Source organism: Lepus europaeus, chromosome 14, assembly GCF_033115175.1.
Source record: "Lepus europaeus isolate LE1 chromosome 14, mLepTim1.pri, whole genome shotgun sequence".
Taxonomy (NCBI): domain Eukaryota; kingdom Metazoa; phylum Chordata; class Mammalia; order Lagomorpha; family Leporidae; genus Lepus; species Lepus europaeus.
The window spans coordinates 3,115,947-3,142,165 of NC_084840.1; the positions used below are offsets into that span (position 1 = coordinate 3,115,947).

General features: G+C 43.2%; 1 protein-coding gene across 1 annotated transcript in view; it reads left to right on the forward strand.

Moving 5' to 3' along the window:
• Window positions 1–26,219, forward strand: part of HMCN1 (hemicentin 1) — a 447,479-nt gene that overhangs the window by 91,389 nt on the left and 329,871 nt on the right. The window contains exon 5 of the mRNA XM_062211414.1: window positions 23,555–23,625. Within this exon, the coding sequence (XP_062067398.1) occupies window positions 23,555–23,625 (71 nt within the window). The remainder of the gene's footprint in view (window positions 1–23,554; window positions 23,626–26,219) is intronic.

A 26,219-nucleotide genomic window follows, 5' to 3' on the forward strand; every position in this document is an offset into this window, starting at 1 on the left:
AAAACAAAATACTGGGGATACTAATACCCTTCAGTGAATGATAATCGGCTAACATCAGACTGCTCAACTGGAGCACTGGATGTTCAAAATTAAGACAGTAATTCAGGATATTGAAGGAGAAATTTGAACCCTGAATTTAAAATTTTTATTTTTATTTACTTGAAAGAGAGAGATCTCCTGTTTGCTGGTTCATTCTCCAAGTGTCTGCAACAGCCAGCGCCAGGCCAGGCCAAAGCCAGGAGCCAAGAACTCAGTCTGGATCTTCCAATGGATGGCAGGGACCCACCTCCTTAAGACGTGGTCTGCTGCCCCCCAGGGTCCCTGTAGAGGAAGCTAGAATCTGCAGCAGAGTTCAGACTCAAGCCCAGTTGGTCCAGTAATGGGAATGAGGGGGTTCTGAGCTGCTGGGCCCCATGCCTATCCCTGAAACCCAGATTTTATCCGTAATTCTACATTTATCTTAGGGTTCATAACGATGTATTCAGGCACACACAGCATCAGAATGCTTGCAACAAAGATCTCTGAGGAATTCAGAGAATGTCCTCCAACAGTAATACACACCCAGCACATCCTGATGTGTTGAGAAGGATGAAGAAGTAAACCAGTAGACTCCTGTTCTGTCAAGAAGGATGTATCCATGAATTGTTAGTTTAGACACTAATACTTAAAGCTAGCTGCAAGGCTGATAATAGCGCTTGATTACCATGGTTATATTGGCCTTAATGTAACAGAATGTGGAAGCAAATTGTTCACAATGTTATTTAGTATGCAGCGGATGTCTTCCTGTGCTGGGAAGTATGCTACAGAGAAGCACCAGGGAGAGGTGTTTCCAAGTCTACGGGTGGAATTTCAGATACAAAGCTCAGATGGGTAACATGTCTGCATTCACAGTGCCAGTAACCTAGAACTGGTGTGAAAACACAAGCCTGGACTTGAAATACAGTGCTGTGGTATCGTCTTTTGTGTTATTGTTAGAGGGTATCGATTAAAAAGTTAATAAGACTTATTTTGAGAAAAGGAGATACTTGTGCAGTGCTCTCTATGTTTAGAATGCCATGTGTAGTAGCGAGGCCGGTGCCATGGCTCACTTGGTTAATCTTCCACCTGCGGTGCCGGCATCCCATATGGGCGCTGGGTCCTAATCCTGGTTGCTCATCTTCCAGTCCAGCTCTCTGCTGTGGCCCTGGTCCTTAGGCCCCTGTACCCACCGGAAGACCAGGAAAAGGCACCTGGCTCCTGGCTTTGGGTCGGCATAGCTCCGGCCATGGTGGCCATTTGGGGAGTGAACCAATGGAGGGAGGACTTTTCTGTCTCTCTCTCACTGTCTGTAATTCTACCTGTCAAATAAATAAATAAATAAATAAATCTTAAAAAGAAAGAATGCCAAGTATGGTAGCATACTTTTGTGCTCATTTCGACCTGCAGCTGTGTCGGAAACACTGAGAGTATCTGGACTTTGCATACGTTCAGCAGACCCAAAACATATTTGAAATAGTTGTGATTAATTCTGCCCGGAGTGAAGCATTTGTAGTCATACTCTCAAATTGTCACTTGAATTCTCATCTGTTTGTTATTTATGTTTATTCAGAGTTTATTTTTTTAAAGTAGGCGATGTAGCAACATTCTTATTCTTTGTCAAATCCATTGGCAGGCAGATGTACAGTAGTGTTTGGTCAGTTGCTTAGGGGACAAGACCAAACAGCATATTGGTTGTGTTATATTGTAAGCTGTGGCTTGATACTTAGGAAGCCCATCCTTGTTCCATAACACGCAATCATTTCTGGTGTACGGGTTTTCCTCCTATATGTAAGCAGTGGCATACAAAATATTTGGAGGATGCTAAAGGAATTTGAGTTCCAAAGACATCATGCCGTGGTCTCATTAATCAGGAATTATTTTGTTTTGCAACAAACATTTCAAAATGATCTTTGTGGATTGGGGATTTGAGTGTGGTTTAGATCATGCACTTCAGGATCAGAGAGATCCAGAATAAAATCTGGGCACTGCCACACATTTGTGAAATGAAGATAATAAACCTACCCTGCAGCTGATTTTGGGAGGATACGATCAGAGAAATGTGTGTAGGACCATGTGGGGCACATAATACACGGCTATTATCATTCCTAGAACTTTCAACTGCCTAACATACAAAATATGGATTTTGAAAAGCATTGTGAAGTCTGAAAATTAAAGGATTTAGGATAGAGTTTCTGATTTGAATGTAGTCACGTTATTTCCTCGTTTTTCCAGAAATTGTGCAAAGTGATAAGGTAAATGAAAAAATGTCAAAAACAATATTTGGTGAAACCAGGTGACCATACAGTCTCAGATACTCTAAAAGAGGGATGTCTGCCCAGAGCAGTGGACTTAGAGAATGGGTGTGGCAGTGGACAGAAGTGGAGTTGGAAGGCAGAAGAGAAGGGGATGGCATTGTGGCATAATGGATAAAGCTACCACCTGTGATGTTGGCATCTCATATGGGCACTGGTTCATCTCCCAGCTGCTCCACTTCCAATCCAGCACCCTGCTAATGGCCTGGAACAAGCAGCAGAAGATGGCCTAAGCATTTGGATCCCTGCCACCCATGTGGGAGACTCAGATGAAGTTCCTGGCATTGGTCTGGTCCAATGCGGTCCATTGAGGCCATCCAGGGAGTGAACCAGAGGATAGAAGATACTTTGATATCTTTCTCTCTCTCTGTCCCCCCCACCCCGTAATTCTGACTTTCAGAGTAAATGAATCAATCAATCTACCTCCCTCCTTCCTTTCCTCAAAGAGGGAAGTAGTGGCATGTTTTTGAAGACCAAGGACACACATAGAAGTGTGACCTCAATTCCATTTTCCTAACAGGATAGACTGGGGAAAGATATCACTTGTAGCAGAGAAAGATAATGTGACCTTAAACTGCTAATGTTAGGAGATAATGAAGCAGCATCTGTGAAATCTTCAGAGAAGAGTGTGACTCAAGAATTTGTAACCAGGAAGAATGATCTAGTGCAGAGGCCATATCATACTGTTTTGAACATGCGTAACTTGGGAATAGTGTTCCTAGGAGATGTCTTCAGGAATTTTTTAGAAGGAAAACTATAGTCAACCAAGAAATATCTGAAAAAATCTACAGCAAAAATACTATCTATAAACGAATCTAGGGAACTCTAAGACTACAACAAATATGGGGATTAAAGCAGCAGAACACACTACGATGTTAGCTGTACTGAGTAGAAACAGTAAACTCTATGAAATTGGGGAAAATACAGGGAAAGAAAAAAGGAGGTTTATGTTTCCTGCTTCTGTGTACTGTCCCAGCTCTGGTTATTGTGGGCATTTGGGGAGTAAGCCAGTGGATGAGAGATCACTGTCTCTCTGCCTTTCAAATAAATAAAATAAGCAAAAAATAAATAAAACCCCATATGTTAAGATATAAATGAGTATTTCCCTAATCTTATAAAATTGATTTCAGTCCCATATCCAGTATTATTTTTAATTATGGGAAGACTGGAAACACTTGCTAATTTTAGGAACAATATGGTGATGTTTGTTATCACCATTATTACTGAACATTGTTCTATGGCACCAGCCTATGCAATTAGACAAGAGAAAGAAATTAGAGGTAAAAAAAATAGGAAAACAGTTGCAGCTTCTGTGACTGTATGCCTGAAAAACCAAATGAACCATTACAAGTGGCTAAAACTGTGGCATAAACAGTTAAGCCTCCACCTACAGTGGTAGCATCTCATATGGGTGCCAGATCGAGACCTGGATACTTCACTTCTCATCCAGCTCCCTGCTAATGTGCATGGGAAAGCAGTGGGCCCCTGCACCTATGTGGGAGACCTGGAAGCAGCTCCTGCCTCCAGCCTTGTCTAGCCCTAGCTGTTGTGGCCATTTGGGGAATAAACCAGCAGGTGGTAGATTCATCCCCCCTTCCCTCTCTCCCCCTCCCTCCCTCTCTTTCTCTTCCTCTCTGTAACTAACTCTGCCTTTCAAATAAAATAAATCTTTAAAAAAATTTAGTTGATACACAAATATATATAGTAATATATATTGATTTTATAGTATCAATGGGAAATGGATTTGAATGTTATGATGAATCAACTAGGAAAAAATGGATCCATACAACACCAGAGTAATAAATTCCAAATGGATAAATATATTTGTATGCACACACACACAAACACACACACACAAATATGTAACCATTTAGAAGATACAATGGAAGAATGACCCCAATTCACAAAATTTGCCAAAAAAAAAAAAATAGCTAGCAATAAGCCTACCAAGAAGTGTGCAGACTTCTATGTGGGAAAAAGAATAAAATTTCACAAGACTTCTAAAGTCCCCAGAGATTGGAACAATTCACCAAGGAAAGTCTCAGCACCTTGCCAGTTTCCCTTAATTCATTCTAGAAATATAATGTAGCATCCATGAAGGTGTCTGCAGGGGAGTTTTGAATCGCGACAGGCTGATCTAGAAGAAAACAGAAGCCTGGTGGCCGGGACAATCCAGCAGATGAGGAGCAGTGGTGTGGACTCACAGTGGGCCTCCTCGTGCCAGACTCCATGCTGCCCAATCGAAGAGTGATGGTGTGGGCCTGGCCTCGCCAGATACTGAGACAAGTTATTAATCCTCAGTTTTTAAGACATTTTAGTTCAGTTTGTGAAGAGGAAGAGTAATAGGGTAGAATGTAGAATACATATATGGATCTTAGTGTTTTGTAATATCGGTGGGAAAATGGATTTTTGAATATGTTGAGCCAACTAGGTAGGCATCAGGGGGAAAAGTGGGTCCATACTGGATACTTTAACCAGAGTGAATTCCAAATGGATCATAAAAGTAAAGGTGAAACTTAAACCATAACAAATACCAGAAGATATCTTAGGAGAATTTTATAGAACTTTAGCATGAAGAAGGCATTCTTACCTGTGGTAAAAACTAGGAGTCATGAGAGAAAGATGAGTAAGTTTTGCCTGCTATGTAAAAGACAATTATGACTTCATGGCTAAATTTCCTGGAGCAAAGTCTTTATAACATCACAGACAAAGCCTAGTTTACTCATATCAAGAACTTCTATAAGAAAGCTTTTAAATATAAAAAAAAATAAAATATAAAAAGTTCTGAGATAAAAGAATGGATGCATTTCTCAGTAGTCTGCCGCCTTCTGGCTCAGCATCTAGTCCTACCTTTTTGGAATCTTGTTGACTTGTTTATCCTCCGGTTCATCTCTAGGGTTGTGAATTTTGTAGGGAAAGGGATTCTATCTGTGTTCTCTGCGCTGGTTTGTGCTGTCTTATGTGGGGCACTGAATGCTGCTCTACTCTGTTCTATCTGTTCTGTTCCTCCTCCACAGAATCCTGGCTGCACAGCCTCGGATTCACCTACAGCAAACACATTCAGCCCCTTAAAACTAAAAAGACGGGTTGAGATTTACAGAATTAACAAGAAATTGCAGACACTCAGTGAATTGTCTGGTTGGTCAAGCTCAGTTGCTTTGAGTTTTCCTCTGTTCTTTCATCTGCCATAGGCATCATGAGAGGCAAAATTCCAGTGCCTTCAGATGTTTTATTACTGTTTGCTGTTTTCTAATATTTTCTAGGATTAAGAAAATCATTGTTATAGTTAAGAGATTTTTATAATACTTAATATTTCCTTTTAAAATGTTTTTCAGACAGCAAGTTTCCTCAGAGATCATGCTTTTAATTAATTATAAGTGTTCACTCTTCTGAAGTTGATTATTTATATATTTGTGTATTGCTATTGTAGACATTTACTTATTATGTACAAACATATGTACATTTGTAGTTTCTCTGTTTTGAAAATTAAAGATGCTTTTCTTTAAATATTTATTTTGATCCCTCTCCCTCCTCCTCCTGTAACTCTATCTGCTGGTTCACACCTCAAATGGCCACAATGGCTAGGACTGGGTGAAGCCAAAGCCAGGAGCTTCATCTGGGTCTCCCACGTGGGTGGCAGGAGCCCAACTACTTGGACCATCTTTTGCTGCCCTCTCAGATACATTAGCAGGGAGCTAAATCAGAAGTGGAGCAGCCGGCACTGGAACTGGCACTCATATGGGTTGCTGGCATTGCTGGTGGTGGCTAAACCCACTATACCACAACTCTGGCCCCAATTACAGATTCTTAAAGATAGAAATTATATTTTATTTCCTTCTCTAAAATTATGATAGTATTTTAAAAAATATTTATTTATTTATTTGAAAGGCAGAGTTACAGAGAGGCAGAGGCAGAGGCAGAGGCAGAGAGAGGTCTTTCATCCACTGGTTCACTCCCCAGATGGCCGCAATGGCTGGAGCTGAGCTTATGAAGCAATGAGCTTCCTCTGGGTCTCCCACGTGGGTGCAGGGGCCCAAGGACCTGGGCCATCTTCTTCTGCTTTCCCAGGCCATAGCAGAGAGCTGGATCAGAAGTGGAGCAGCTGGGACTTGAACCAGCACCCATATGGGATGCCAGCACTGCAAATGGCGGCTTTACCCACCATGCCACAGTGCCAGCCCCAGTAGTGGGTATTTTTAAGTAGTGATTTTTTTATATTGTTCATAGCTGTCTCTAATTTCATCATCAGTGAGGTCCACTATCTAAGTGCTAGAGATGCAAAATGTCACAGTTGGAATCATCAGAGCAGTTGTACTCTATTCCTGTATGTATATATGGCTGTCTACTGCTGTGTGTGTACATACACCCACACACATATTTAAGGATCTATCTATTTATTTTAAAGATTTTGTTTATTTACTTGACAGAGTTACAGACAGTGAGAGAGAGACAGAGAGAAAGGTCTTCTTTTCGATGGTTCGCTCTCCAAATGGCCGCAACGGCCAGAGCTGTGCTGATCTAAAGCCAGGCCAGGAGCTTCTTCCAGGTCTCCCATGTGGGTGCAGGGGCCCAAGCATTTGGGCCATCCTCTACTGCTTTCCCAGGCCACAGCAGAGAGCTGGACTGGAAGAGGAGCAACTGGGACCAGAACCGGCATCCATATGGTGCCGCAGGAGGAGGATTATCCTAGTGGGCCACTGCTCCAGCCCCAGGATCTATTTGTTTGAAAGAGTTAGAGAGCAAGAGAGCAAGAGAGCAAAAGAGAGACAGAGAAAGAGAGAGAGAGAGAACACATGCACTTCCATTTGCTGGTCCAGTCCCTAAATAATGGCTGCATTTGGGTATGGGCCAGGCTGAAATCAGGAGCCAAGAGCTTCATCTGTGTCTCCCATCGGGAGGCAGGGTCCTAAGTACTTGGTTATCTTCTGCTACTCTCTTAGGCCATTAGTATGGAGCTGGATTGAAGTGGAGAAGCAGGGACACAAAACAGCACCCATATGGGATGTCATTGTTGCGGGCAGTGACTACCCACTGTACTACAGTCCCATAACCACCCCCCCCCCCCAGTTGGATCTTGAAGGAAGATTTGATAAGTAAATAGGGAGAAGAGTCTCTTAAATAGAAGAATTACCAACAAAAGTGTAGAAATGCATGTGTATCTGTATTGCTTTGGAAACAGTGACATTGAACTTGGGAGTGGTATTTTCATGTTAAATATTCATAAACTGTTTTCATTGATACCATTTTTTCTTTTTTTTAGTAGATGCTGTTTTTTTAACTTTTGTTTAATAAATATAAATCTCCAAAGTACAGTTAGTACATGCTGTTTTTACTTCAATCTTGTTTAGTGTTAATATTTATGAATACCAGAGAAGTAGAAATCAATGATCAAGCAAAGTTCTGAAGTACTTTATCGCATAATTACAAATTTTGATGTCTCATTTAATGACAAATATAAGATGATGTTCTATCATCTCTAAAGGGTAGAAGGTAGAGTTCTATTTATCAAAAATATGTGAAAAATGATCAATGTGTGACCTTTTGTAAGGTAAAAATGTAGAGATTTTTAAAAAGTCATTGCTCAGTAAAATGCAGCTTATTTACTAGTGCTTTACTGAGATGGAAAACCAAGTTCATAAAATTACCTTGAATAGTGATAGGCATGACCAGCACCACGGCTCACTAGGCTAATCCTCTGCCTGTGGCACAGGCATCCCGGGTTCTAGTCCCGGTCGGGGCGCCCGATTCTGTCCCAGTTGCCCCTCTTCCAGCCCAGCTCTCTGCTGTGGCCCAGGAGTGCAGTGGAGGATGGCCCAAGTGCTTGGGCCCTGCACTCGCATGGGAGACCAGGAGAAGCACCTGGCTCCTGCCTTTGGAACAGCGCGGTGTACCGGCCGCAGTGTGCCAGCCGCGGCGGCCATTGGAGGGTGAACCAACATCAAAGGAAGAGCTTTCTCTCTGTCTCTCTCACTGTCCACTCTGCCTGTCAAAAATTAAAAAAAGGGAAAAAAATTAGATAAAGGGTATTTTTTTTCTAAACTCCCAGATTAAATTTTATCCTTACGTGATTTACTTGACTGATCACAATTCTTTGTCCTGGAGATCACTGGCGGTATCAGTAGCATAGCTAAGCGTTAGCGTTTATTGTATGCATCTATCCCAGTGTTGCACACATGCTGTCCCCACTGAATTCTTATGAGGATTCCATGGTATTGACATGACCATTATCCCATTTTGTAGATGAGGATAGCTAAAGTCAGAGAGAGTAAGGAACTTGACAGAAATTCAGAATAAAACAAAACCAGCTTATGTCTGAGCCTTGATTCCAGCCCAAGTATTTTGATTCCAATGCCTGAGCTCTTTAATCAAAAGAACAAGCTGCCTGTTAGATCAAACATTCAGTGAATGTGGGCCATGTGAGCTAACAGTTTTCAATTATGTGCCACTCTTTCTCCGGGCTTTGTAGATTTTCTGGTGCGCTCAGGATCAGCAGGAATCCAGGCAGTGTTACTTGATTTGGTTGGGAGCTTTGCTTGGCCAGCTCTCCCTTTCAGTGTCTCCACTAATTGTTATTAATGGGAGCCTGTAGAACACATGTTCAGTGTTGCATTTTGGTTGGAGTACCGATTATACCAGAGAAGCAGTGTCTGCCTTTGGGAGTTCAGGTTTTAAAGAGAAGGCTTGATGCAATCAGGAATGTTTGTCAGACTGAAGTGGAGAAGTGTGGGAACTGGGAGCAGAGGTGTTGAAGCTCTGTGTGTGATGTCAGTTGGTAGGAGTGGACTGATTGTGATAGGAGACAATGCTGCAGAATGTCTGTGTTCTCCTCTCTGTTTTGGAAGGTTCTAACTGTGTACCATGCCCCATTGGTATTTGTGGGGACACATGTGACTTTATCAGCAGGTGCAGCAGTGTGCTGGGGGCTTGTGAGGGGAGGCAGTGAGTGACTTTTATGTGGATGCTTTCCCATTATCGAGTGTCAGCCCAGTGGACACGTTCTGGCTTAGGTTTGGCATGCCTTTTGTGGAAATGCAAAATAATGCATTGGGTTGAACAAAACAATTAACTTTATTGATCATAAAGAAATTGGGATAACTTCTGATTCTGAATGAATATTATGCGCTCACTCACACTGTAAGAGTTTAAATTTAAAATGGATACTCACATTTATGATTCAGTCTCTTTTTTAAAGATCTTATTTATTTATTTGACAGGCAGAGTTACAGACAGTGTGAGAGAGAGACAGAGAAAGGTCTTCCTTCCGTTGGTTCACTCCTCAAGTGGCCACAACAGCCAGAGCTGCGCTGATCCGAAGCCAGGAGCCAGGTGCTTCCTCCTGGTCTCCCATGCAGGTGCAGGGACCCAAGCACTTGGGCCATCCTCCACTGCTTTCCCAGGCCACAGCAGAGAGCTGGACTGGAAGAGGAGCAACTGGGACTAGAACCCGGCACCCATATGGGATGCCGGCACCACAGGTGGAGGATTAACCTAGTGTGCCAGGGCGCCGGCCCCTAAAATTTTTTTTTTTTTAAGATTTGTTTATTTATTTGAAAGAATTACACAGAAAGAAGAGAGGCAGAGAGAGAGAGAGAAAGAGATCTTCCATCTGCTGGTCCACTCCCCAATTGGCCGCAACGGCTGGAGCTGCGCCAATCCATAGCCAGGAGCTTCCTCTGGGTCTCCCACACGGGTGCAGGGGCCCAAAGATTTGGGCCATCTTCTACAGCTTTCCCACACCATAGCAGAGAGCTGGATCGGAAGAGGATCAGCCAGGACTTGAACTGGTGCCCATATGGGATGCTGGTACTGCAACGGTGGCTTTACCCGCTGCGCCACATGTGCTGGCCCCTATGATTCAGTTTTATGTTCAATATTAATAGTTATACTAGAAATACTTCATATTTAAGTATTTCTTCAATGAAGAGAAAAACAAATACCCATCTATATACGAACAGACATATCATTGTGAGAGTGTAGAGAGAAAATAAAAATCACCCCTTTTATATAAATAAAAAAATTAAAAACAAAAAGAAATTGCTAATAGGCACAAGAAGAGAACCAAAATTTGCCTGGGGTTGGAATTTGATATTACAAATCTGATCAATGTTTGTTTTATTTCTTTTCTTTTCTTTTTTTTTTTTTTAGTTTATTTTTAACTACTTGAAAGAAAAAGACACACACACACACACACACAGGTGCTTCTATTTTCTGGTTCATTCCTCAATGCCTATACAAGCCACGACTGGTTAGGCTGAAGCCAGGAGCCTAGCACTCCATCTGGGTGTCCTACATGGGTAACAGGAGCCACTGCCTTCTACCGCTCAGGATGCATTAGCAGGGAGCTGGCTCAGAAGCAGAGTGGCCGGGACTGGAGTCAGCACTCACACACCCCAAGCAGCAGCTTTAACCCGCTGAGCCACAGTGCCTGCCACAGTGTTCATTAAAGACTGCTGGTAGGTAGATGACATTCCAGAGTTGTGTACTTAAGAGGTGAAGCTTGAAGTGAGGATAGGAAAAGAACATTACTTCAAGACAGTTGATGCTTTGTGACACTCCAAATATTTAAAATACTTCACCTGACAACATTAACAGACAATGCCTCAAGTTAATGCTCTCCTTGTTATTTCCCTAATGCTGAGGAATATTTTCCTGCTTTTTCCTGGTGACCACTGACTACAAGTTAACCACACACAGCCTCATATTTTTTGGAGAATGTTTTTAGTCATTTCTACTTTGACATTGTTTCTTGATACCCTAGTAATGTTAGCATCTTTAATTTTTTTTAATTTAATTTGTTTGAAAGTCACAGAGACAGAGACATCTCCCACCTGCTGGTTCACTGCCCAGTTGCTCACAATGGCTAAATCTGGGCTAGGACAAAGCTGGCAGCTGGGGATCTAGTCCAGGTCTCCCATGCAGGAGGCAGGGATCCACCTACTTGAACTACCACCCACCTGCTTCCTTCCAGGGTGTGCATTAGCGGGAAGTTAGAATGGGGATCAGAGCTGGAATTCAAACCCAGACATGCCAGTGTGAAACGTAGGTGCCTTAACTAGGGTCTAACCACTAGGCAAAATGCTGCCCCCCCCCCCAATATCTTCACTTCAAGTAAATTATAACGAAGTAGGAAATGATGCTATCATAAAATACTGTTAAGGTGTGTAATACCTTTGTTACACTAATTACAATAAATTGCACAAGAATTATAACCACATAAAATCTTAGCACAGTGTGAGTTCCCAGTTCATCATGACACCGATCTGAGTAATAAGTCTATGAGAACATTTCCTTTCTTACAAGGAATGCTTCGCGTTTTCTGTTCGCATTTCTCTCACCATAACTGAAAGCTCAGCTACATTTTCCTTTCGTGTAGTGATTGGTGCTTAATTTTTTCTTATAAATTTGAATGACTTCTGCATATACTTTGGGTTTTAAACTATTTTATTTGTTGATAAAAATGTTGCCAGATCTGCTTTTATATTTTTAGACTAATTTTCATTTAATTTTTCTATATTTTATCTGTCATTATTTTCCCTTGTGGTTCCTTTACTTTGAAAAGGAGAATGTGTGTGTGTGTGTGTGTGTCCTGTCTGTTCCATTTGTGATCCAGCTTCCTGCTGATGGCCTGGGAAAGCAGCAGAACATGGACCCCTGCTACCCACATGGGAGACCTGGATGAAGTTCCTGGCTCCTAGCTTTGGCTTGGCCCATCCCTGATTGTTGTAGCCATTTGGGGAATGAACCAATGGATGGAAGACTTCTCCCTCCATCACTCTCTCCCTCTGCGTCTGTCTGTAACTCTGCCTTTCAGACAAATAAATCTTCCTTAAAAATTAAAAAAGTGGTTTCTTAACCATTGCATTTAACCATCTAATCCATTTGGAGTTTATCTTACTATATACTATAAAACATAAAGTTACATATTTCTTTTTTAAAATTTCTTCTTTTTTTTCTTTTTAAATTTACTTGAAAGAAAGATCTTCCATCTACAGGTCCACTCCCTAGATAGCTATAATGGCCAGTGCTGGGCCAGGCCAAATCCAGGAGCCAGAAGCTTTATCTGGGTCTCCCACGTGGATGCAGGGGCCTAAACACTTGGGCCATCTTGGGCTGCTTTTTCCAGTCCATTAGCAGGAAGCTGGACCAGAAGTGGAGCAGCTGAGACACAAACTGGCACCCATATTGGATGTTAGCATTGTGGATGGCAACTTAATCTGCTGTTCATAACACCAGCCCCAAAGTTACATATTTCTTTATTTTATTTTATTTTTATTTTTTGACAGGCAGAGTGGACAGTGAGAGAGAGACAGAGAGAAAGGTCTTCCTTTGCCGTTGGTTCATCCTCCAATGGCCGCCGCAGCTAGAACCCGGTGTGCCAGCGCTGCAAGGCGGAGGATTAGCCTAGTGAGCTGCGGCGCCGGCCAAAGTTACATATTTCTAAAGCACATGCCTTGTCTCGATGTGTGTACAGACCCCTCATCCTCTTCCTGTCGCTTCATGTGCCTGTGCGCCAGCACTCTGAACACGGCTGATGCAGCTCACGGTCTGCCTTGCCGGCTTCCATTAGCCTTTCAAAACAAAGCTCTGAGTCTGTTGCTGAGTGTTCTAAAATGCAGACCCGTAATTTCTGAGATTTTGATTTTAAATTATGTATGAATTAACTTTGCCAGAAAAATATTCTTATCTTTGAATTCCACTTTTCCATTAGCTTTCTCAAGTACCCTTCAGCATATTTTAAGATTTAGCTATCTGTTTCGTACACATGGTCTTTCTACGTTGAAACATTCTTTTATGTTTTTCAGTCAGTTCTGCTTGATCTGCTGTCTCAATTAATCCGGAACATTCATACTCTTCCTAGAATCATCCTCCTTCAGTATTTTTTTAAAGGTTTATTTATTTATTTGAAAGTCAGAATTACAGAATTACACAGAGAGAGCAGAGGCAGAGAGTTACACAGAGAGAGATCTTCCATCCGCTGGTTCACTCCCCAATTGGCTGCGATGGCCGGAGCTTCGCCGATCTGAAACCAGGAGCCTGGAGCTTCTTCCAGGTCTCCCACACAGGTGCAGGGGCCCGAGCACATGGGCCATCTTCTGCTGCTTTCCCAGGCCACAGCAGAGAGCTGGGTCGGAAGTGGAGCAGCCGGGTCTCGAGCTGTCACCCATATGGGATGCTGGCGCTTCAGGCCAGGGCATTAACCCACTGTGCCACAGCACCGGCCCCTTCAGTGTTTCTCAGTCTGCTTCTTCCTGGCCAGTTGGAGGCACCGTCTGAGATCAGACACCAAATACAGATGGTATAATTTGGGGAAAACAATGTATACTAGTTAAAAGATCAGATACTTCTGTTTAAAATGGGCATTGTGCTCAATAAAGATGGATAGTAAAACTCAATGAAGCAAGGCTTCAGCGGGAGACCAAGAAGAGCAGCTTCCCCTCAGCATGGAGGCTGCGAGGTTGCTCGCTGGGCACCTGAAACCCTTGTGGGGCAAGCGCAGGCTCACACGGGCACCTCCGGGTCCACACTCCTGATGGAGAACGAGTTGCTGTGTTTCCCCTCCTGCAGTGGCAGTATCCAAGTGCTGGAGTCTAGGGGAGTGGAGTCAGGTGTCTCCCCTTCCTGGGGGCCCACAGCAGCAGCCCTTGACCACAACACCTAGTGGTGCTTGGTGGCTGGGGTGGAAGTACCTGAGACTTGGCCCCTGGCCTGAGCCAGTGCTGCAACTACCAGCCTTGAATCAGGTTTGTCACCTCCATGCCCTGTTTACCTTTCTACCCTAGGTTCCTGTTGAAGTGGAAGGTGACTTCCGGTAGGAGCAAGGATGGGACTGCTGTGTAGGCATAGGAGGCATCTAAGGATGAGGGAGCAGGTGACCGAGAACCTGTCTCTGAAAGACGTGGGAGGTGGAGTGGGAGGTGGGACTGCACTGAGCCTAGGCGCTCAGCCTTGGACTTCACTTGGAACACACAAATCCAAAGAAAATAATGATTTGAGTACGTGACTGCAAAGCTTAAACCCCAAAGTGGTACTCCATGGAGAGCAGGGTCTTGGACTCTGCACTGTGTAAAATACGTGTAGTCAGCCCTTAAATTTGTTTTTGCTTTTTTGTTGTTGTTGTTGTTTTAGAAAACTTTTATTTAATAAATATAAACTTCCAAAGTACAACTTTTGGATTATAGCAGTTTTTCCCCCCATAACCTCCTCCCACCCACAAACCATCCTATCTCCTACTCCTTCTCCCATCCCATTCTTCATTAATATTCATTTTTAATTAGCTTTATATACAGAAGATCAACTTAGTATGTACTAAGTAAAGATTTCAATAGTTTGCACCCACACAGACACACAAAGTATAGTTTGTAGACTAGTTTTACTGTTAATTCTCATAGTACAACACATTGAACAACACATTAAAGACAGAGATCCTACATGGGGAGTAAGTGCACAGTGACTCCCGTTGTTGATTTAACAATTGACACTTGTTTATGACGTCAGTAATCACCTGAGGCTCTTGTCATGAGCTGCCAAGGCTATGGAAGCCTCTTGAGTTTGCCAACTCTGATCTTATTTAGACAAGGTTATAATCAAAGTGGAATGGCCCGTTCTTTCTACTGGGATCTCACTCAGAGATCTTCCATTTAGGTCATTTTTTGCCACAGTGTCTTGGCTTTCCATGCCTGAGAAACTCTCATGCAGCCCTCAAATTTGTAAGACACACTAGGTAGTCCTGTTAGAATCAGGGCTGCTCACCTTAGCTGTATTTGTTTGCTTCTGCCTTCCCTTGCAATGTGAATTTGATTTAGGCTGGAGTGCCTGCTGAATGAATCAATGTTAAGTATTTAAGGAAAACATTATGCGTACACACACACACACACACATCTATTATAGTCCTAGCAGTGTCCCTGCTTCCTGTTTTTTTCCCAAATAAACTGCTTACTTCATATGTATAGTTTTGGAACACTGAATTCTGTTTTCCCTGAAAACACAGTCACCGAACTGCATAGGGGTTGTGGAAATCATCAGGGCTGAATCTGAGTCTGCTCTCGGCCTGTGTGGAAATCTCCGCAGTGTTCATTTCTTCCCCAAGGACTTGCAAACATGTTTTCTATGTTCTTCCACTTTTTTCTTCTCCCTTCATAAATTTTCAAAATTTCTGATGATTTGATTTATTGGAAGAATATTATTGTAGAACTGTCAAAGAGAATGATTTAAACTGTGAAATGAATTCCAGTATTTTTGTCCTACAATTCAGTGTGTCTCCTTATTTCAGTATCCTTATTTGAATTTTAAAATGTTCTTGAATGTGTTTATTTTCTTTTGTTTGCTTTCAGGATATCCTGAAATATTGGAAAGTTTGTTAACTCTTATTAAATATGGCTTAAAATATTACATGTTCTCTTATGTCTTTAAGTATGCCTCATCCACAAATGGGTATATTTTGATGTTAAAAATGCCATTTTAGGTTTAGGATTATGTGTAGGAGGGTACTGCAAAAGGTTTATGGAAAGATGAAATTAAAAGTGTGAGTTTGGGGCCGGTGCTGTGGCGCACTAGGTTAATCCTCCGCCTGTGGCGCCAGCATCCCATATGGGCGCCGGTTCTAGTCCTGGCTGCTCCTCTTCTGATCCAGCTCTCTGCTGTGGCCTGGGAAAGCAGTGGAGGATGGTCCAAGTGCTTGGGCCCCTGCACCTGCATGGGAGACCAGGAGGAAGCACCTGGCTCCTGGCTTCGGATCAGCGTAGCTCCGGCCATTTGGGGGGTGAACCAATGGAAGGAAGACGTTTCTCTCTGTCTCTCTCACACTTTCTGTAACTCTACCTGTCAAGTCAATCAATCAATCTTTTAAAAACAAGTGTGAGTTTATTTTGTTGCCAAAAATTTTTGTATTAATTTTTTATAATACATGAAAAATGCGTAGTATAAAAAATTATGGATACATTTTAAGTTTTTTTGCACCAAATTACATTTTGCTATGAACTTTTTGAAATAGTTCATGAAGCAGTCTGAATGTTGTTGCCTTTGAAACATTCCATGGCTGTCTTTGCAAGAGTGCTTGCTGCTGCCCTGGCAGAGGTCCAGTCTAAGCAGTAACATCCTACTCTGTCCCTCAGCGTCCTGTCCTGTCCATCATGAGGCGTTCTGCTTTGCTTCCTGTCCTCAACAGCTGTGCGGCATGCTGAAGTCATGCTGACTTCCGTTGTGCACCGCGCTGTGCCGTCCGTGAGGTGAGATGGCCCATGTTCGATGTGTGCTCTCTGCAGTTACGTTGAATGCATGGGCGCAGAGGCATCATGCAGCTCATTGTGAAATGAGCAAACCACTTGTATAAGGGAACAGAATGCCATTTAGTATTCCGTCAGTGATAATTACCACGCGATGCATGAATTCATTGTTGACTCCAAGTTTATAAAATACACCAGCTTCATCACTTTACTGACAAAACAGCCGTTGAGGGTCTTAAGTGTTCTGAAAACGTTCTGATGTGAGTGGAAGCATATCCAGTTAATGAGCCCCGAAGAATGCTTGGTGTTAGCTCGCTGCAAAGTCTGGAAACAACTCTGCTTTTGTCATTTAGATGCAGATCATCTAAACGTGGTGCTGGACAGCTGTGTTATAATTGAGGATGGAGAAATCTGGAAAGAGTCTGTTACAGATTAAATTGAAACCCTACTACGCGGTGGCTTAGTAGGCTAAGCTTCTACCTGCGGCGCTGGCATCCCATATGGGCACTGGTTTGTGTCCTCTTTTGATCCAGCTCTCTGCTCTGGTATGGAAAGGTAGTAGGGTATGGCATGAGTGCTTGGGCCACTCTACCTGCTTGAGAGACCCAAAGGAAGTTCCTGGCTCCTGGCTTTGGATAGGTCTGGCTTGGCCCATTGCGGCCATTTGGGGAGTGAACCAGCAGGTGGAAGACCTTTCTCTCTCTCTCTGTAACCCTACCTCTCGAATACATAAATAAAATCTTAAAAAAAAAAACAGTAAAAGTAAATATAGTTAAAATCCAATGTTTTATAGCATCTCAAAGCAGGAAACAGAATATTAATTTCATTCTGAAAACAACTTTAATGCTTTATCTATGCACATTTATGCTGGCATCTTTGTATTTAAATATATTTGCACCAAAATGAGTTTATCTTTTAATTCTATTTTTTTCCACAAACTTTTTGTGGTAACCTCATATGCCAAAAAGAGGAAAACAAATGCAAACACTGTTATCAAATCCTGCAGACCCTAGCAAGGCACAGCCCATTGTCGTCTTATTATCAAGGAACCACTTAGAGTCAAGTGGGAAAAGTACAAGGAGCAGAAATCTTTCAGTGGAAAGGAAAAAGGAAGTGAGGGACTGGATATTGATCTTGCCAAATGTAGCAGTGAAAGAAAATATTACACTGTGAATTTTTTTCATTATTTTCCCAAGTACAATCTAGCAATTTAGATTAGGAGGACAATGGCTGAGATAAAATAAATCCAACACATCTGGTAAACCTGTGTGGAATGGAAACAACAGAATGACTGAAAAGAGGAAAGACTTCCATAGAGCTGCAGGCACAGTTACTTTTAAAATCAAAAATAGTCTCCTGAGTGGGACACGTTTATGTTTGCATTGCTACGTATCACCTCAGTGTTTCTTTCCTTAAGAATGAGCTCTGTGGGAAATCTTGCCTATTGATCCTCTGTATCAGTGACTTGAATTAGAGAACAAAACATTTTGGTTCACAGGAAATGGAGCGCTAATCCACATCGGCACTGATCCGGGAGCTTGGTCTTCAGCCATGCCTGCAGGCTCTAGGGAAATAACAGAAATAAAGGATCTGAAGCCCTGGGTTTAGCCTTTCTTCCCCTCCCTCCCCCTGCCTCCTGCCTCCCAAGATTCACTGGGAATCTGTTAGTGAAAACAAGGTGCTGAGAGTCAGGTGAGGTGTCTCAAAGCACTGGCCAGTCCTTGTGCCATGTGTGGCCACCTGCTGTCATATCCAGGCACGTGGTATTGGGGGTGGGGGCCTGAGAGGCTGGGTGTTAGTTATCACCTGAGTCTTAGTGGATCTTGTTGATATCGGACTTTGGGGTGCCACACAATATCACTGTGTGCTTATTAATAAGTTCCCAATATTAATAAGCCTGTGTGGGTTCTTGCCTAATATTGAGAAGAATTCTGAACACCGGCATAGATGAACGAGGCAGCATGATACGTTTTAAGCTTTTATTAAGTGAGAAAGGTGCATAGGAGAGTGAGAGTGTTAGTCCAATCTAAGGAGAAGGGAAAATCTGGAGATTAGGTTGGGGTCCACACCAAGCAGAGAGCAGGCCACAAGCCAGGTGCAGCAAGTGTTTTGAGCAGCTATCCACAGCTTATCACGAGAGTGTAGCAGAGGCAGAGCGATTTCGGGGTGCTCCTTGCATTTTATACATTCTTCAAAGAGGAGTGGTTACGTGGTCTGGTGGGCAGGTGGGCACCCAAGTGTGGTTAGATAGGGCATGAGGTCACACAGAGGAGTGGCGAAGGCGTGGTCTTCAGCTCCCAAACCTGGTCAGTTCTATCCTATATGTCTGCCTACCTCACTATCAGTGTATCTTCCACCTACTACAGAGGCTCAAGGAGGGGCAGCAGCTCTCACAAAGCATTTGAGCTGTAAAGACTTGCAACTATGAGGGGACTTCAAATTGTTCATGGAAAAGTGGGATGAAAAGATGTTATTTCAGTGCAACACACTTTTGAAATTCTTGTTTAGTTTTTTCAGTTGTATTTCTGTGAACTTTGTGAAGATCCCTATATGCATGAGGTAGGTAATGACTGACTTGATACAATCTGACAATATCTTGTGAGCTTGCTACATAAGACTTACAAAAGAGATTAGCCAGATTGAAGAGTTTACTTGTCTCTACTCTGAAATCCAGAACTCCTTCACTTTCTTTTTGAAATCTCCTCTCTCTGGGAAATGAGAATGCTCCAGTGATTAGTAATTCCACGCTAGCTTTTTCCCACACCTCTTACTTCTGCACTTACTACCTTATACTGTGGTTATCTACATTTTATCTTCTCCACTAGACCATTGGGACTTAGAGGGAAGGTCCATGTTGATTCATGTTTGTGTTACCATGGCAACCACACGTATTAAGTGTTCCATGTATGTTCGTTAAATAGACTTGAGAAGGAATTTTCCAGTGCTATATCCTTGTGTGTTTTAATTATTATTAGGCAAGAGGGACAGTGTTCTTCAGCCTATTAAAGACAAAATCCAGGCATCTGAGAATAGGAATTTTGGGTGTTGTGTGCGTCCAATTGGGGGCTCTGAAGGTGACCCCTCCTTCCATGGTCCAGAGGAAAGGGGTAGAACTTCAGTAGAGAGATTGTTGTTCATGGAACTGACCCTGGGAAGCAAGGAAGGCCAGTGCATGGCGCAGGAAGTGTCAGATCTCGTAACAACCCTTCCTGTACCACCCTCTTCCATTGACCTTCTTTACACCTCGCGCTTTCTTCTCTTGCCTGTGGATGAACGGGATTTAACCACATGGTCTCTACTGCCCTTTCTAGCCGTCTGATTCTATTTGGCAGTTTTTAAAGTTGTTATTTTTTTTGCAAACAAGTATACAAAATCAACTGAATAAAGTGGAGATGACCTCTGCGTTCTGTTGGGAATTAGGCAACTTCGTTCTTCCTGTGTTTTTATGACAGGCAATATCAAGACGTTTAAAGCAAACTACAGAAAAAAGGTGCACAGAGATGGGACTTAAACGGGGCCTTATAGAGTGAGAGGTGCAGTCCAAGGACATGAGGATGGCTGTGGGAAGGAGAGGGGGTGCGACGGCTTTGTGCTGGGGGCATTGACAAGGTTTGAAGTTCAAATGAATAGAGGAGAGGCCTGGGTTGCCTTTGAGCATTCCTGTTTAATTCTGTAATGAGCCAAGGACCGTGTTGAGGCAGGAGGAGAGGACAGAGTTGTACCTGCTGAACAAAGGCTTGGCAGGGGATGAGTGAAAGGGAGGGAAAGAGGAGGTCACTAATGACAGAGCTGGCACAAGGCTCTGTTAAATGAATAGGCAGACTGAACGGAAGCAAGCCAGAAGGGAAGGAGGACTGATCTTGCCAGTGGCCTTCTCATTCAATCAGAGTTGGAAAGGGTACTTACAGCTGGAGGGAAATGCAGCTAGGCAAGTGGACCCCTCCTGAGAACTGATTTCTCATAGCTGATAAACAGTTTATCACAGCTGCCCAGTGTGGTGTGCAGAACTGTTTGTTAATGAGCGTTAGGAGAGATTTCCTGCATTTGATGGAAGTGGGTATATGTGTAAGAGTCCGGTTAATTAGAATAAAGTCACATCATTCCTCTTATTAGCATCCCTTGATCCTCACTCTTGAAGAATAGACATATGTCCAGAGCTGTGATGATGATGATGAATAAGAATATTCTTGCCTATTGACATTTTGTTTTTTAGATTTACTTATTTATTTGAAAGACAAGAGTTACAGAGAGAGAGAGAGAGAGAGGAAGAGATTAACTTTCCATCTGCTGATTCATTTCCCAAATGGCCGCAGCAGCCAGGGCTGGGCCAGGCTGAAGCCAGGAGCTTCATTCAGGCCTCCCAAATGGATGAATAGTCCCAAGAACTTGAGCCATCTTCCACTGCTTTCCCAGGTGCATTAGCAGGAAGCTGGATCTGAAGTGGAGCAGCCGGAACTTGAACCAACACCCATTGAGTTGTTGGGGCTTTAACCTGATGCATCACAGCTCTGGCCCCTACCTGTCTACACTCTTTATTCTTAGAGATTTTTTTTTTCTAGTATTCTTTGTATTCCTTTCTACTTACTGAATTTTAGGTTTGGATTATTTCACCAGAGTGCCATGTTAGGAACATATAAGATTGGTTTGATAATGCTGTTGACAGTTTATAGGGCAGGGTGTAACTGCTTGGAATGTTCTTTGCTGTTTTGCATTCCTTTGCAAAGTATGCCATTGTTTAGTCTTGATGGAGTAGGCTTCTCCTATTTTCCATATACTTGGGATATGAGTTTTACACAGCTAAGGACAGTTCTTTGTATGGAATGCAGATGTTTGCATTTTCACTGTTTCTCTAATCTCCTTTCCTTTCCTTTTGCAAACTGCAAGGTGTCTAATCTGTAGTGAAGGAATGAGGCATTCTCCCCAGTAGTTTCCCCATCCACCTTTACTTTCCAAGAAAAATTATATGGGTTATGGCAGGCAAATTGTGCCTTCAGTTCACTTCATTTACTTTAAAAATCGTGCCTCGTGTGTTTGTATGATATATGGCACATTGTGGAAGATCTGGCTAATTATCATCCTTTGAAGGTACGAAGTTCTTTTCTAGCAGTATGCCTTTGAAGCCAGAACGTATTTTATAAAAGTTAAGTCTTTAGTGTCTTTTTATAAAATTTTTGTTGAGTTGCACATTCTAGTTTTGAATGTAGCCTATAACTTCATTATATAAAGTAGAGGACCTTTCATCTACTAGGGAATTGAAGATGTTATGCCTAGACGTGATACCCAGATAGATATACCCATCCAAAATGCTTCTGACCAACACTGTTTTGGACCTTGTATTTTTTCAGATTTTGAAATATTTACATGTATGTAATGAGCTATCTTGGAGATGTGATCCAATCTGAACATGAGATTCAGTTATATTTCATATATAACATATATGTAACATGAAGGCAGTTTTATTCAATATTTGTGGTGTGTCTATGTTTTGATTGAGACCCACCCCATGAGATCAGTGTGGAATTTTCCATTTGGGTGTCATGCTGGTATTCTGAATGTTTTGATGTTGGAGCATTTGGAGTTTCAGATTTTGGGTTAAAGATACCTAAATTGGTATGACTACTGAAATCTGTGGATGCTTTCTAATCAAAGTAATACCCATACTCATAAAAAGCTTTATCTATTTTTCTATTTAAAAAATTATGTATTTGAAAAGCAGAATGTAAGAGAGGGAGAGAGAGAGAGAGAGAATGAGAAAGACAGAGAAAGAGATATCAATTGATCTTCCATCTACTAGTCAAACCCCAAATACCTGCACCAGCTGGAGTTGGGTCAAGCCAAAGCCAGGAGCCAGGAATTCCATCCAGATCTCCCATATGGGTAGCAAAAGACCCAGATACTTAAGCTATCATCTGCTACCTACCATGGTATACATTAGCAAGAACCTGGGTCAGAAGCAGAGCCAGGACTTTATCCTAGACATTCTGATATAGGATGTGGGCATCTCAGTAGCAGTTAAACCTGATGCACCACAATCCTTGACCCTCAACTTACCAAAAGTTAATTTTTAAAAAAGAACAAGCTTGGCCAGTGCCACAGCTCACTAGGCTAATCCTCCGCCTGCGGCACCGGCATGTCGGGTTCTAGTCCCAGTCGGGGCAATGGATTCTGTCCTGGTTGCTCCTCTTCCAGGCCAGCTCTCTGCTGTGGCCCGGGAAGGCAGTGGAGGATGGCCCAAGTGCTTGGGCCCTGCACCTGCATGGGAGACCAGAGGAAGCACCTGGCTCCTGGCTTCGGATCAGCATGGTGCGCCGGTTGCAGCGGCCATTGAGGGGTGAACCAATGGAAAAGGAAGACCTTTCTCTCTCTCTCTCTCACTGTCCACTCTGCCTGTCAAAAAACAAACAAACAAAAACCAAAAAGAATAAGTTTGGGCTGGTGCGGTGGCCCAGCAGGTAAGTTGCCAGTTGCAGTGCCAGCATCCCATGTAGGTTCTGGTTGAGTTCTGGCTGCTCCACTTCAGATCCCTGCTGATGGTCTAGGAACACAGCAGAAGATGGCCCAAGTCCCTGCGTTCCTGTACCCCCATGGGAGACCCAGAAGAAGCTCCTGGCTTTGGCCTGGTTCAGCCCCAGCTGTTGCAGCCATTTGTGAAGTGAACCAGCAGATGGAAGATTTTCTTCGTCTCTTTCTCTCTCTCTCTCTGGGAATGCAGTGAAAGATGACAGCCCAAGTACTTGGGACCCTACAACCATCTGGGAGACCTGAATGGAGTTCCATTTGTCCCAGCCCTGGCCATTGCGACCATCTGGGCAGTGAAACAGCTGGTGGAAAATCTATGCCCCCTCCAACTCCCTTTTAAGTAATTTTTTTTTTAGAAAATTGAGAAAAAGTGTTATTTTGTTGTTTCTTATGGTGCATAATGAAGACATTTGCAAACACAGTTAAAGCCTTTAATGGTATTGGCTACTGTTTACTGACCTGTGCCACCTTTTATCTTCGCAGAAATCGGCCCAGTGACAATTACCACAGATCCCAAGAAATTTCAGTATGAACTCAGAGAACTGTATGTTCAGGTAAATGCTTGCTTTCAATTTTACTACTTTTGGGGGTCATGATTTTCCAAATTGTCTTGTGGATGTCATTGTGATGTTTTAAGGGACCTGGTAAATATCAGTTGTTTTCCTCACCTGAGTCCTGAATACATTGAGCAACAGACATGGGAGGAGAGCAGATGTGGGCAGAATGCAACCTCACTGGTGCGCTCTCTGGGGCTGCTGTCCCACTGCAGGGTCAGAGACGAGTGGTTGAGACGGAGACAGTTGGGCCCTCAAAGCCTCAACCTGGACCTGGATGAGCCCCTTCACTTAGAAACAGAATAGTTGCTGGTTCTCTCAGTGATGGTGTAGCCAGGGTGGTTTTGGCATCTGTGCTGTAAGTCGGCTGTGGGGGTGTTTTTAACTGTGACGTGTACTAAAGGTGCCGAGTCTCATTGGTTGACTGTCCTGCACACCGAGCGTGGTGGTGTGATCACAGCCCTCTCTGTGCTGCTGCTTCGAGATGGTCTCTGGATCCTTGCGTCTTTGAGGTTGTCTCCCTGTACTGTGCTCTGTGGTCTCTGCTGCCGTCCTCTCTCAACTTTCTGGCCACTCCCTGTCGCTCATCTGGGCTGTTGGTACCTGACTTAGCATCTCCCTATCCCCTTCAGCTCTGCCATCATTCCAGGGGGGACTTCAGCCTGTGTGGGGATGACCGCCTCCGAACAGCGGCCCACGGTCCTTTGACCTACTGCTCATCTTCAGTAGTCTCTCCTCTGCACTCTGTCTTAATCTTCTGTCCCCATAGATGCCCCTGGGCCTTGACATTGCCAACTGTTCCATCTTCCCAATGGCTGACTTGAGCATCTTACTCACCAGCAGCAGGTGTCTGTCCGGTCCATCACAGGGGCCGCTTCTTGGCTCTTGCACTTCCAGGCCTCTGGCCCCAAATCTTTCTCCCAGGCCATCCCATTTCTCCTTTTTTCACTTTTTTTCAAGTTTAGCTCAGAGGTCTACTGTTTTAGAAACACTGCTTTTCCTCTTTTCTGTTAAAACGGTGAAACCTTGCTCCTGGATAACCCCTACTGTGCACTTTATGTGTGTTTGTGCACTAGAAGCCAAGTGCTGTGGTGCTCTTACAACAGGATAGATTGATCCTACTGTGATTCATCTCAGGGGGATTCAATACTCCCATGATCCTACTGCATTTCTTTGGCCAATTAGACTTCCCATTCCTCTTAATTATAATTATAAACCTATCTGTTCTCCTTAAACTTTTATCCCACCACCCTCTGCCTGCTGGCTGTTTTAGCAAATAATCTTCTCTGAGCACTGTCTTCACGTAGTGTTTTGCACACGGGCATGTACAAAGGAAGCCCTCTGCCTCCTCATGCCTTACATACGAGGGCACCTCACAGGAAAATGAAGTCCATTTTGGTGCTAAAATTTGTGAAATCGATGCACATTTTTATGATAAAATATTCCATGAACTTCTTGAAGACTCTCATAACCTGTTCACATCCACCTGACTTTCTCACTGATACCTGTTTCTCACAACTGCTTCAGAGTTCCCAGTGAGTCCTGTGCTGGTGCTTGGTCTTTGCTTGCAGCATGACCTCCAAATGCCCGTCTTTCACCCCTGCCTCAAATGAAGAAGCCGAGACCAGCTCCTGGCCCCAGGATGGCAGACCTATGGGTCTTCTGGGTTTGTTAAAGGGAGAGGAAGCAAATGAACATATTGGTGAAGTACAAAATGGAATAGACTTAATGAACAAACGAGTCTGGAGATTTTGAACGTAGAACAGAATGTAACAAACTCCGCTACCATGTTTGCACCAGAATCCCAGAATTTTGGTAATGGCGTTGTCAGCCATCCGCAAGGATCTGCACTGCTCCGGGAGGAGGATGAAGAGGTGCTGCATTGTCTGACCAGAGTCAGAGACAGAATTTGAGGATGCTAAATCAGGTTACAGGATAGAGTTTCAATTTTTTTGATGAAAATCCTTACTTCGAAAATAAAGTTCTCCCCAGAGGATTTCATGTGAATGAGAGTGGTGATCCGTCCTCACAGTTCACTGAAATCAAGTGGACATCTGGAAAGGATTTGAGGAAACGGTCAAATCAAACGCAGAACAGAGCGAGCAGGAAGAGGCGGCGAGAGGAGCCAGAGAGCTGCTTTACCTGGTTTACTGGCCATTCTGATGCAGGTGCAGATGAATTAGGAGGGCATCAAAGATACTTGGCTGAATCCATTACAGTAGTGCTTGGTTCCTGAACCAGATGATGAGGAAGGGGAAGGAGGCAATGAGGAGGATGACAACGATGATGAAGTAGGAGGATTGGAAGACATTGAAGAAGAAGGGGATGAGGATGCAGGTGAAGGAGATGAAGATGGTGATGAAGATCACTAGTAGGAAACTCTGATGGATTTCAGGCTGCTTTTTTTGTCTGTGAATTCTCTCTTGTTGCTGGGTTAGAGTTGTCGTCGTCTTAGTTTTATTTTCTACCCTCTTGTGCTCACTCCCCCTGTTTTTGTGGTCTCTGTTCTCTACACCATGGTTCTCACCTTGTTATGGGGAAAATACCTTAAGCAGAATACAATGGGAAAAGAATCTTCACCTCAGGATGTGGGG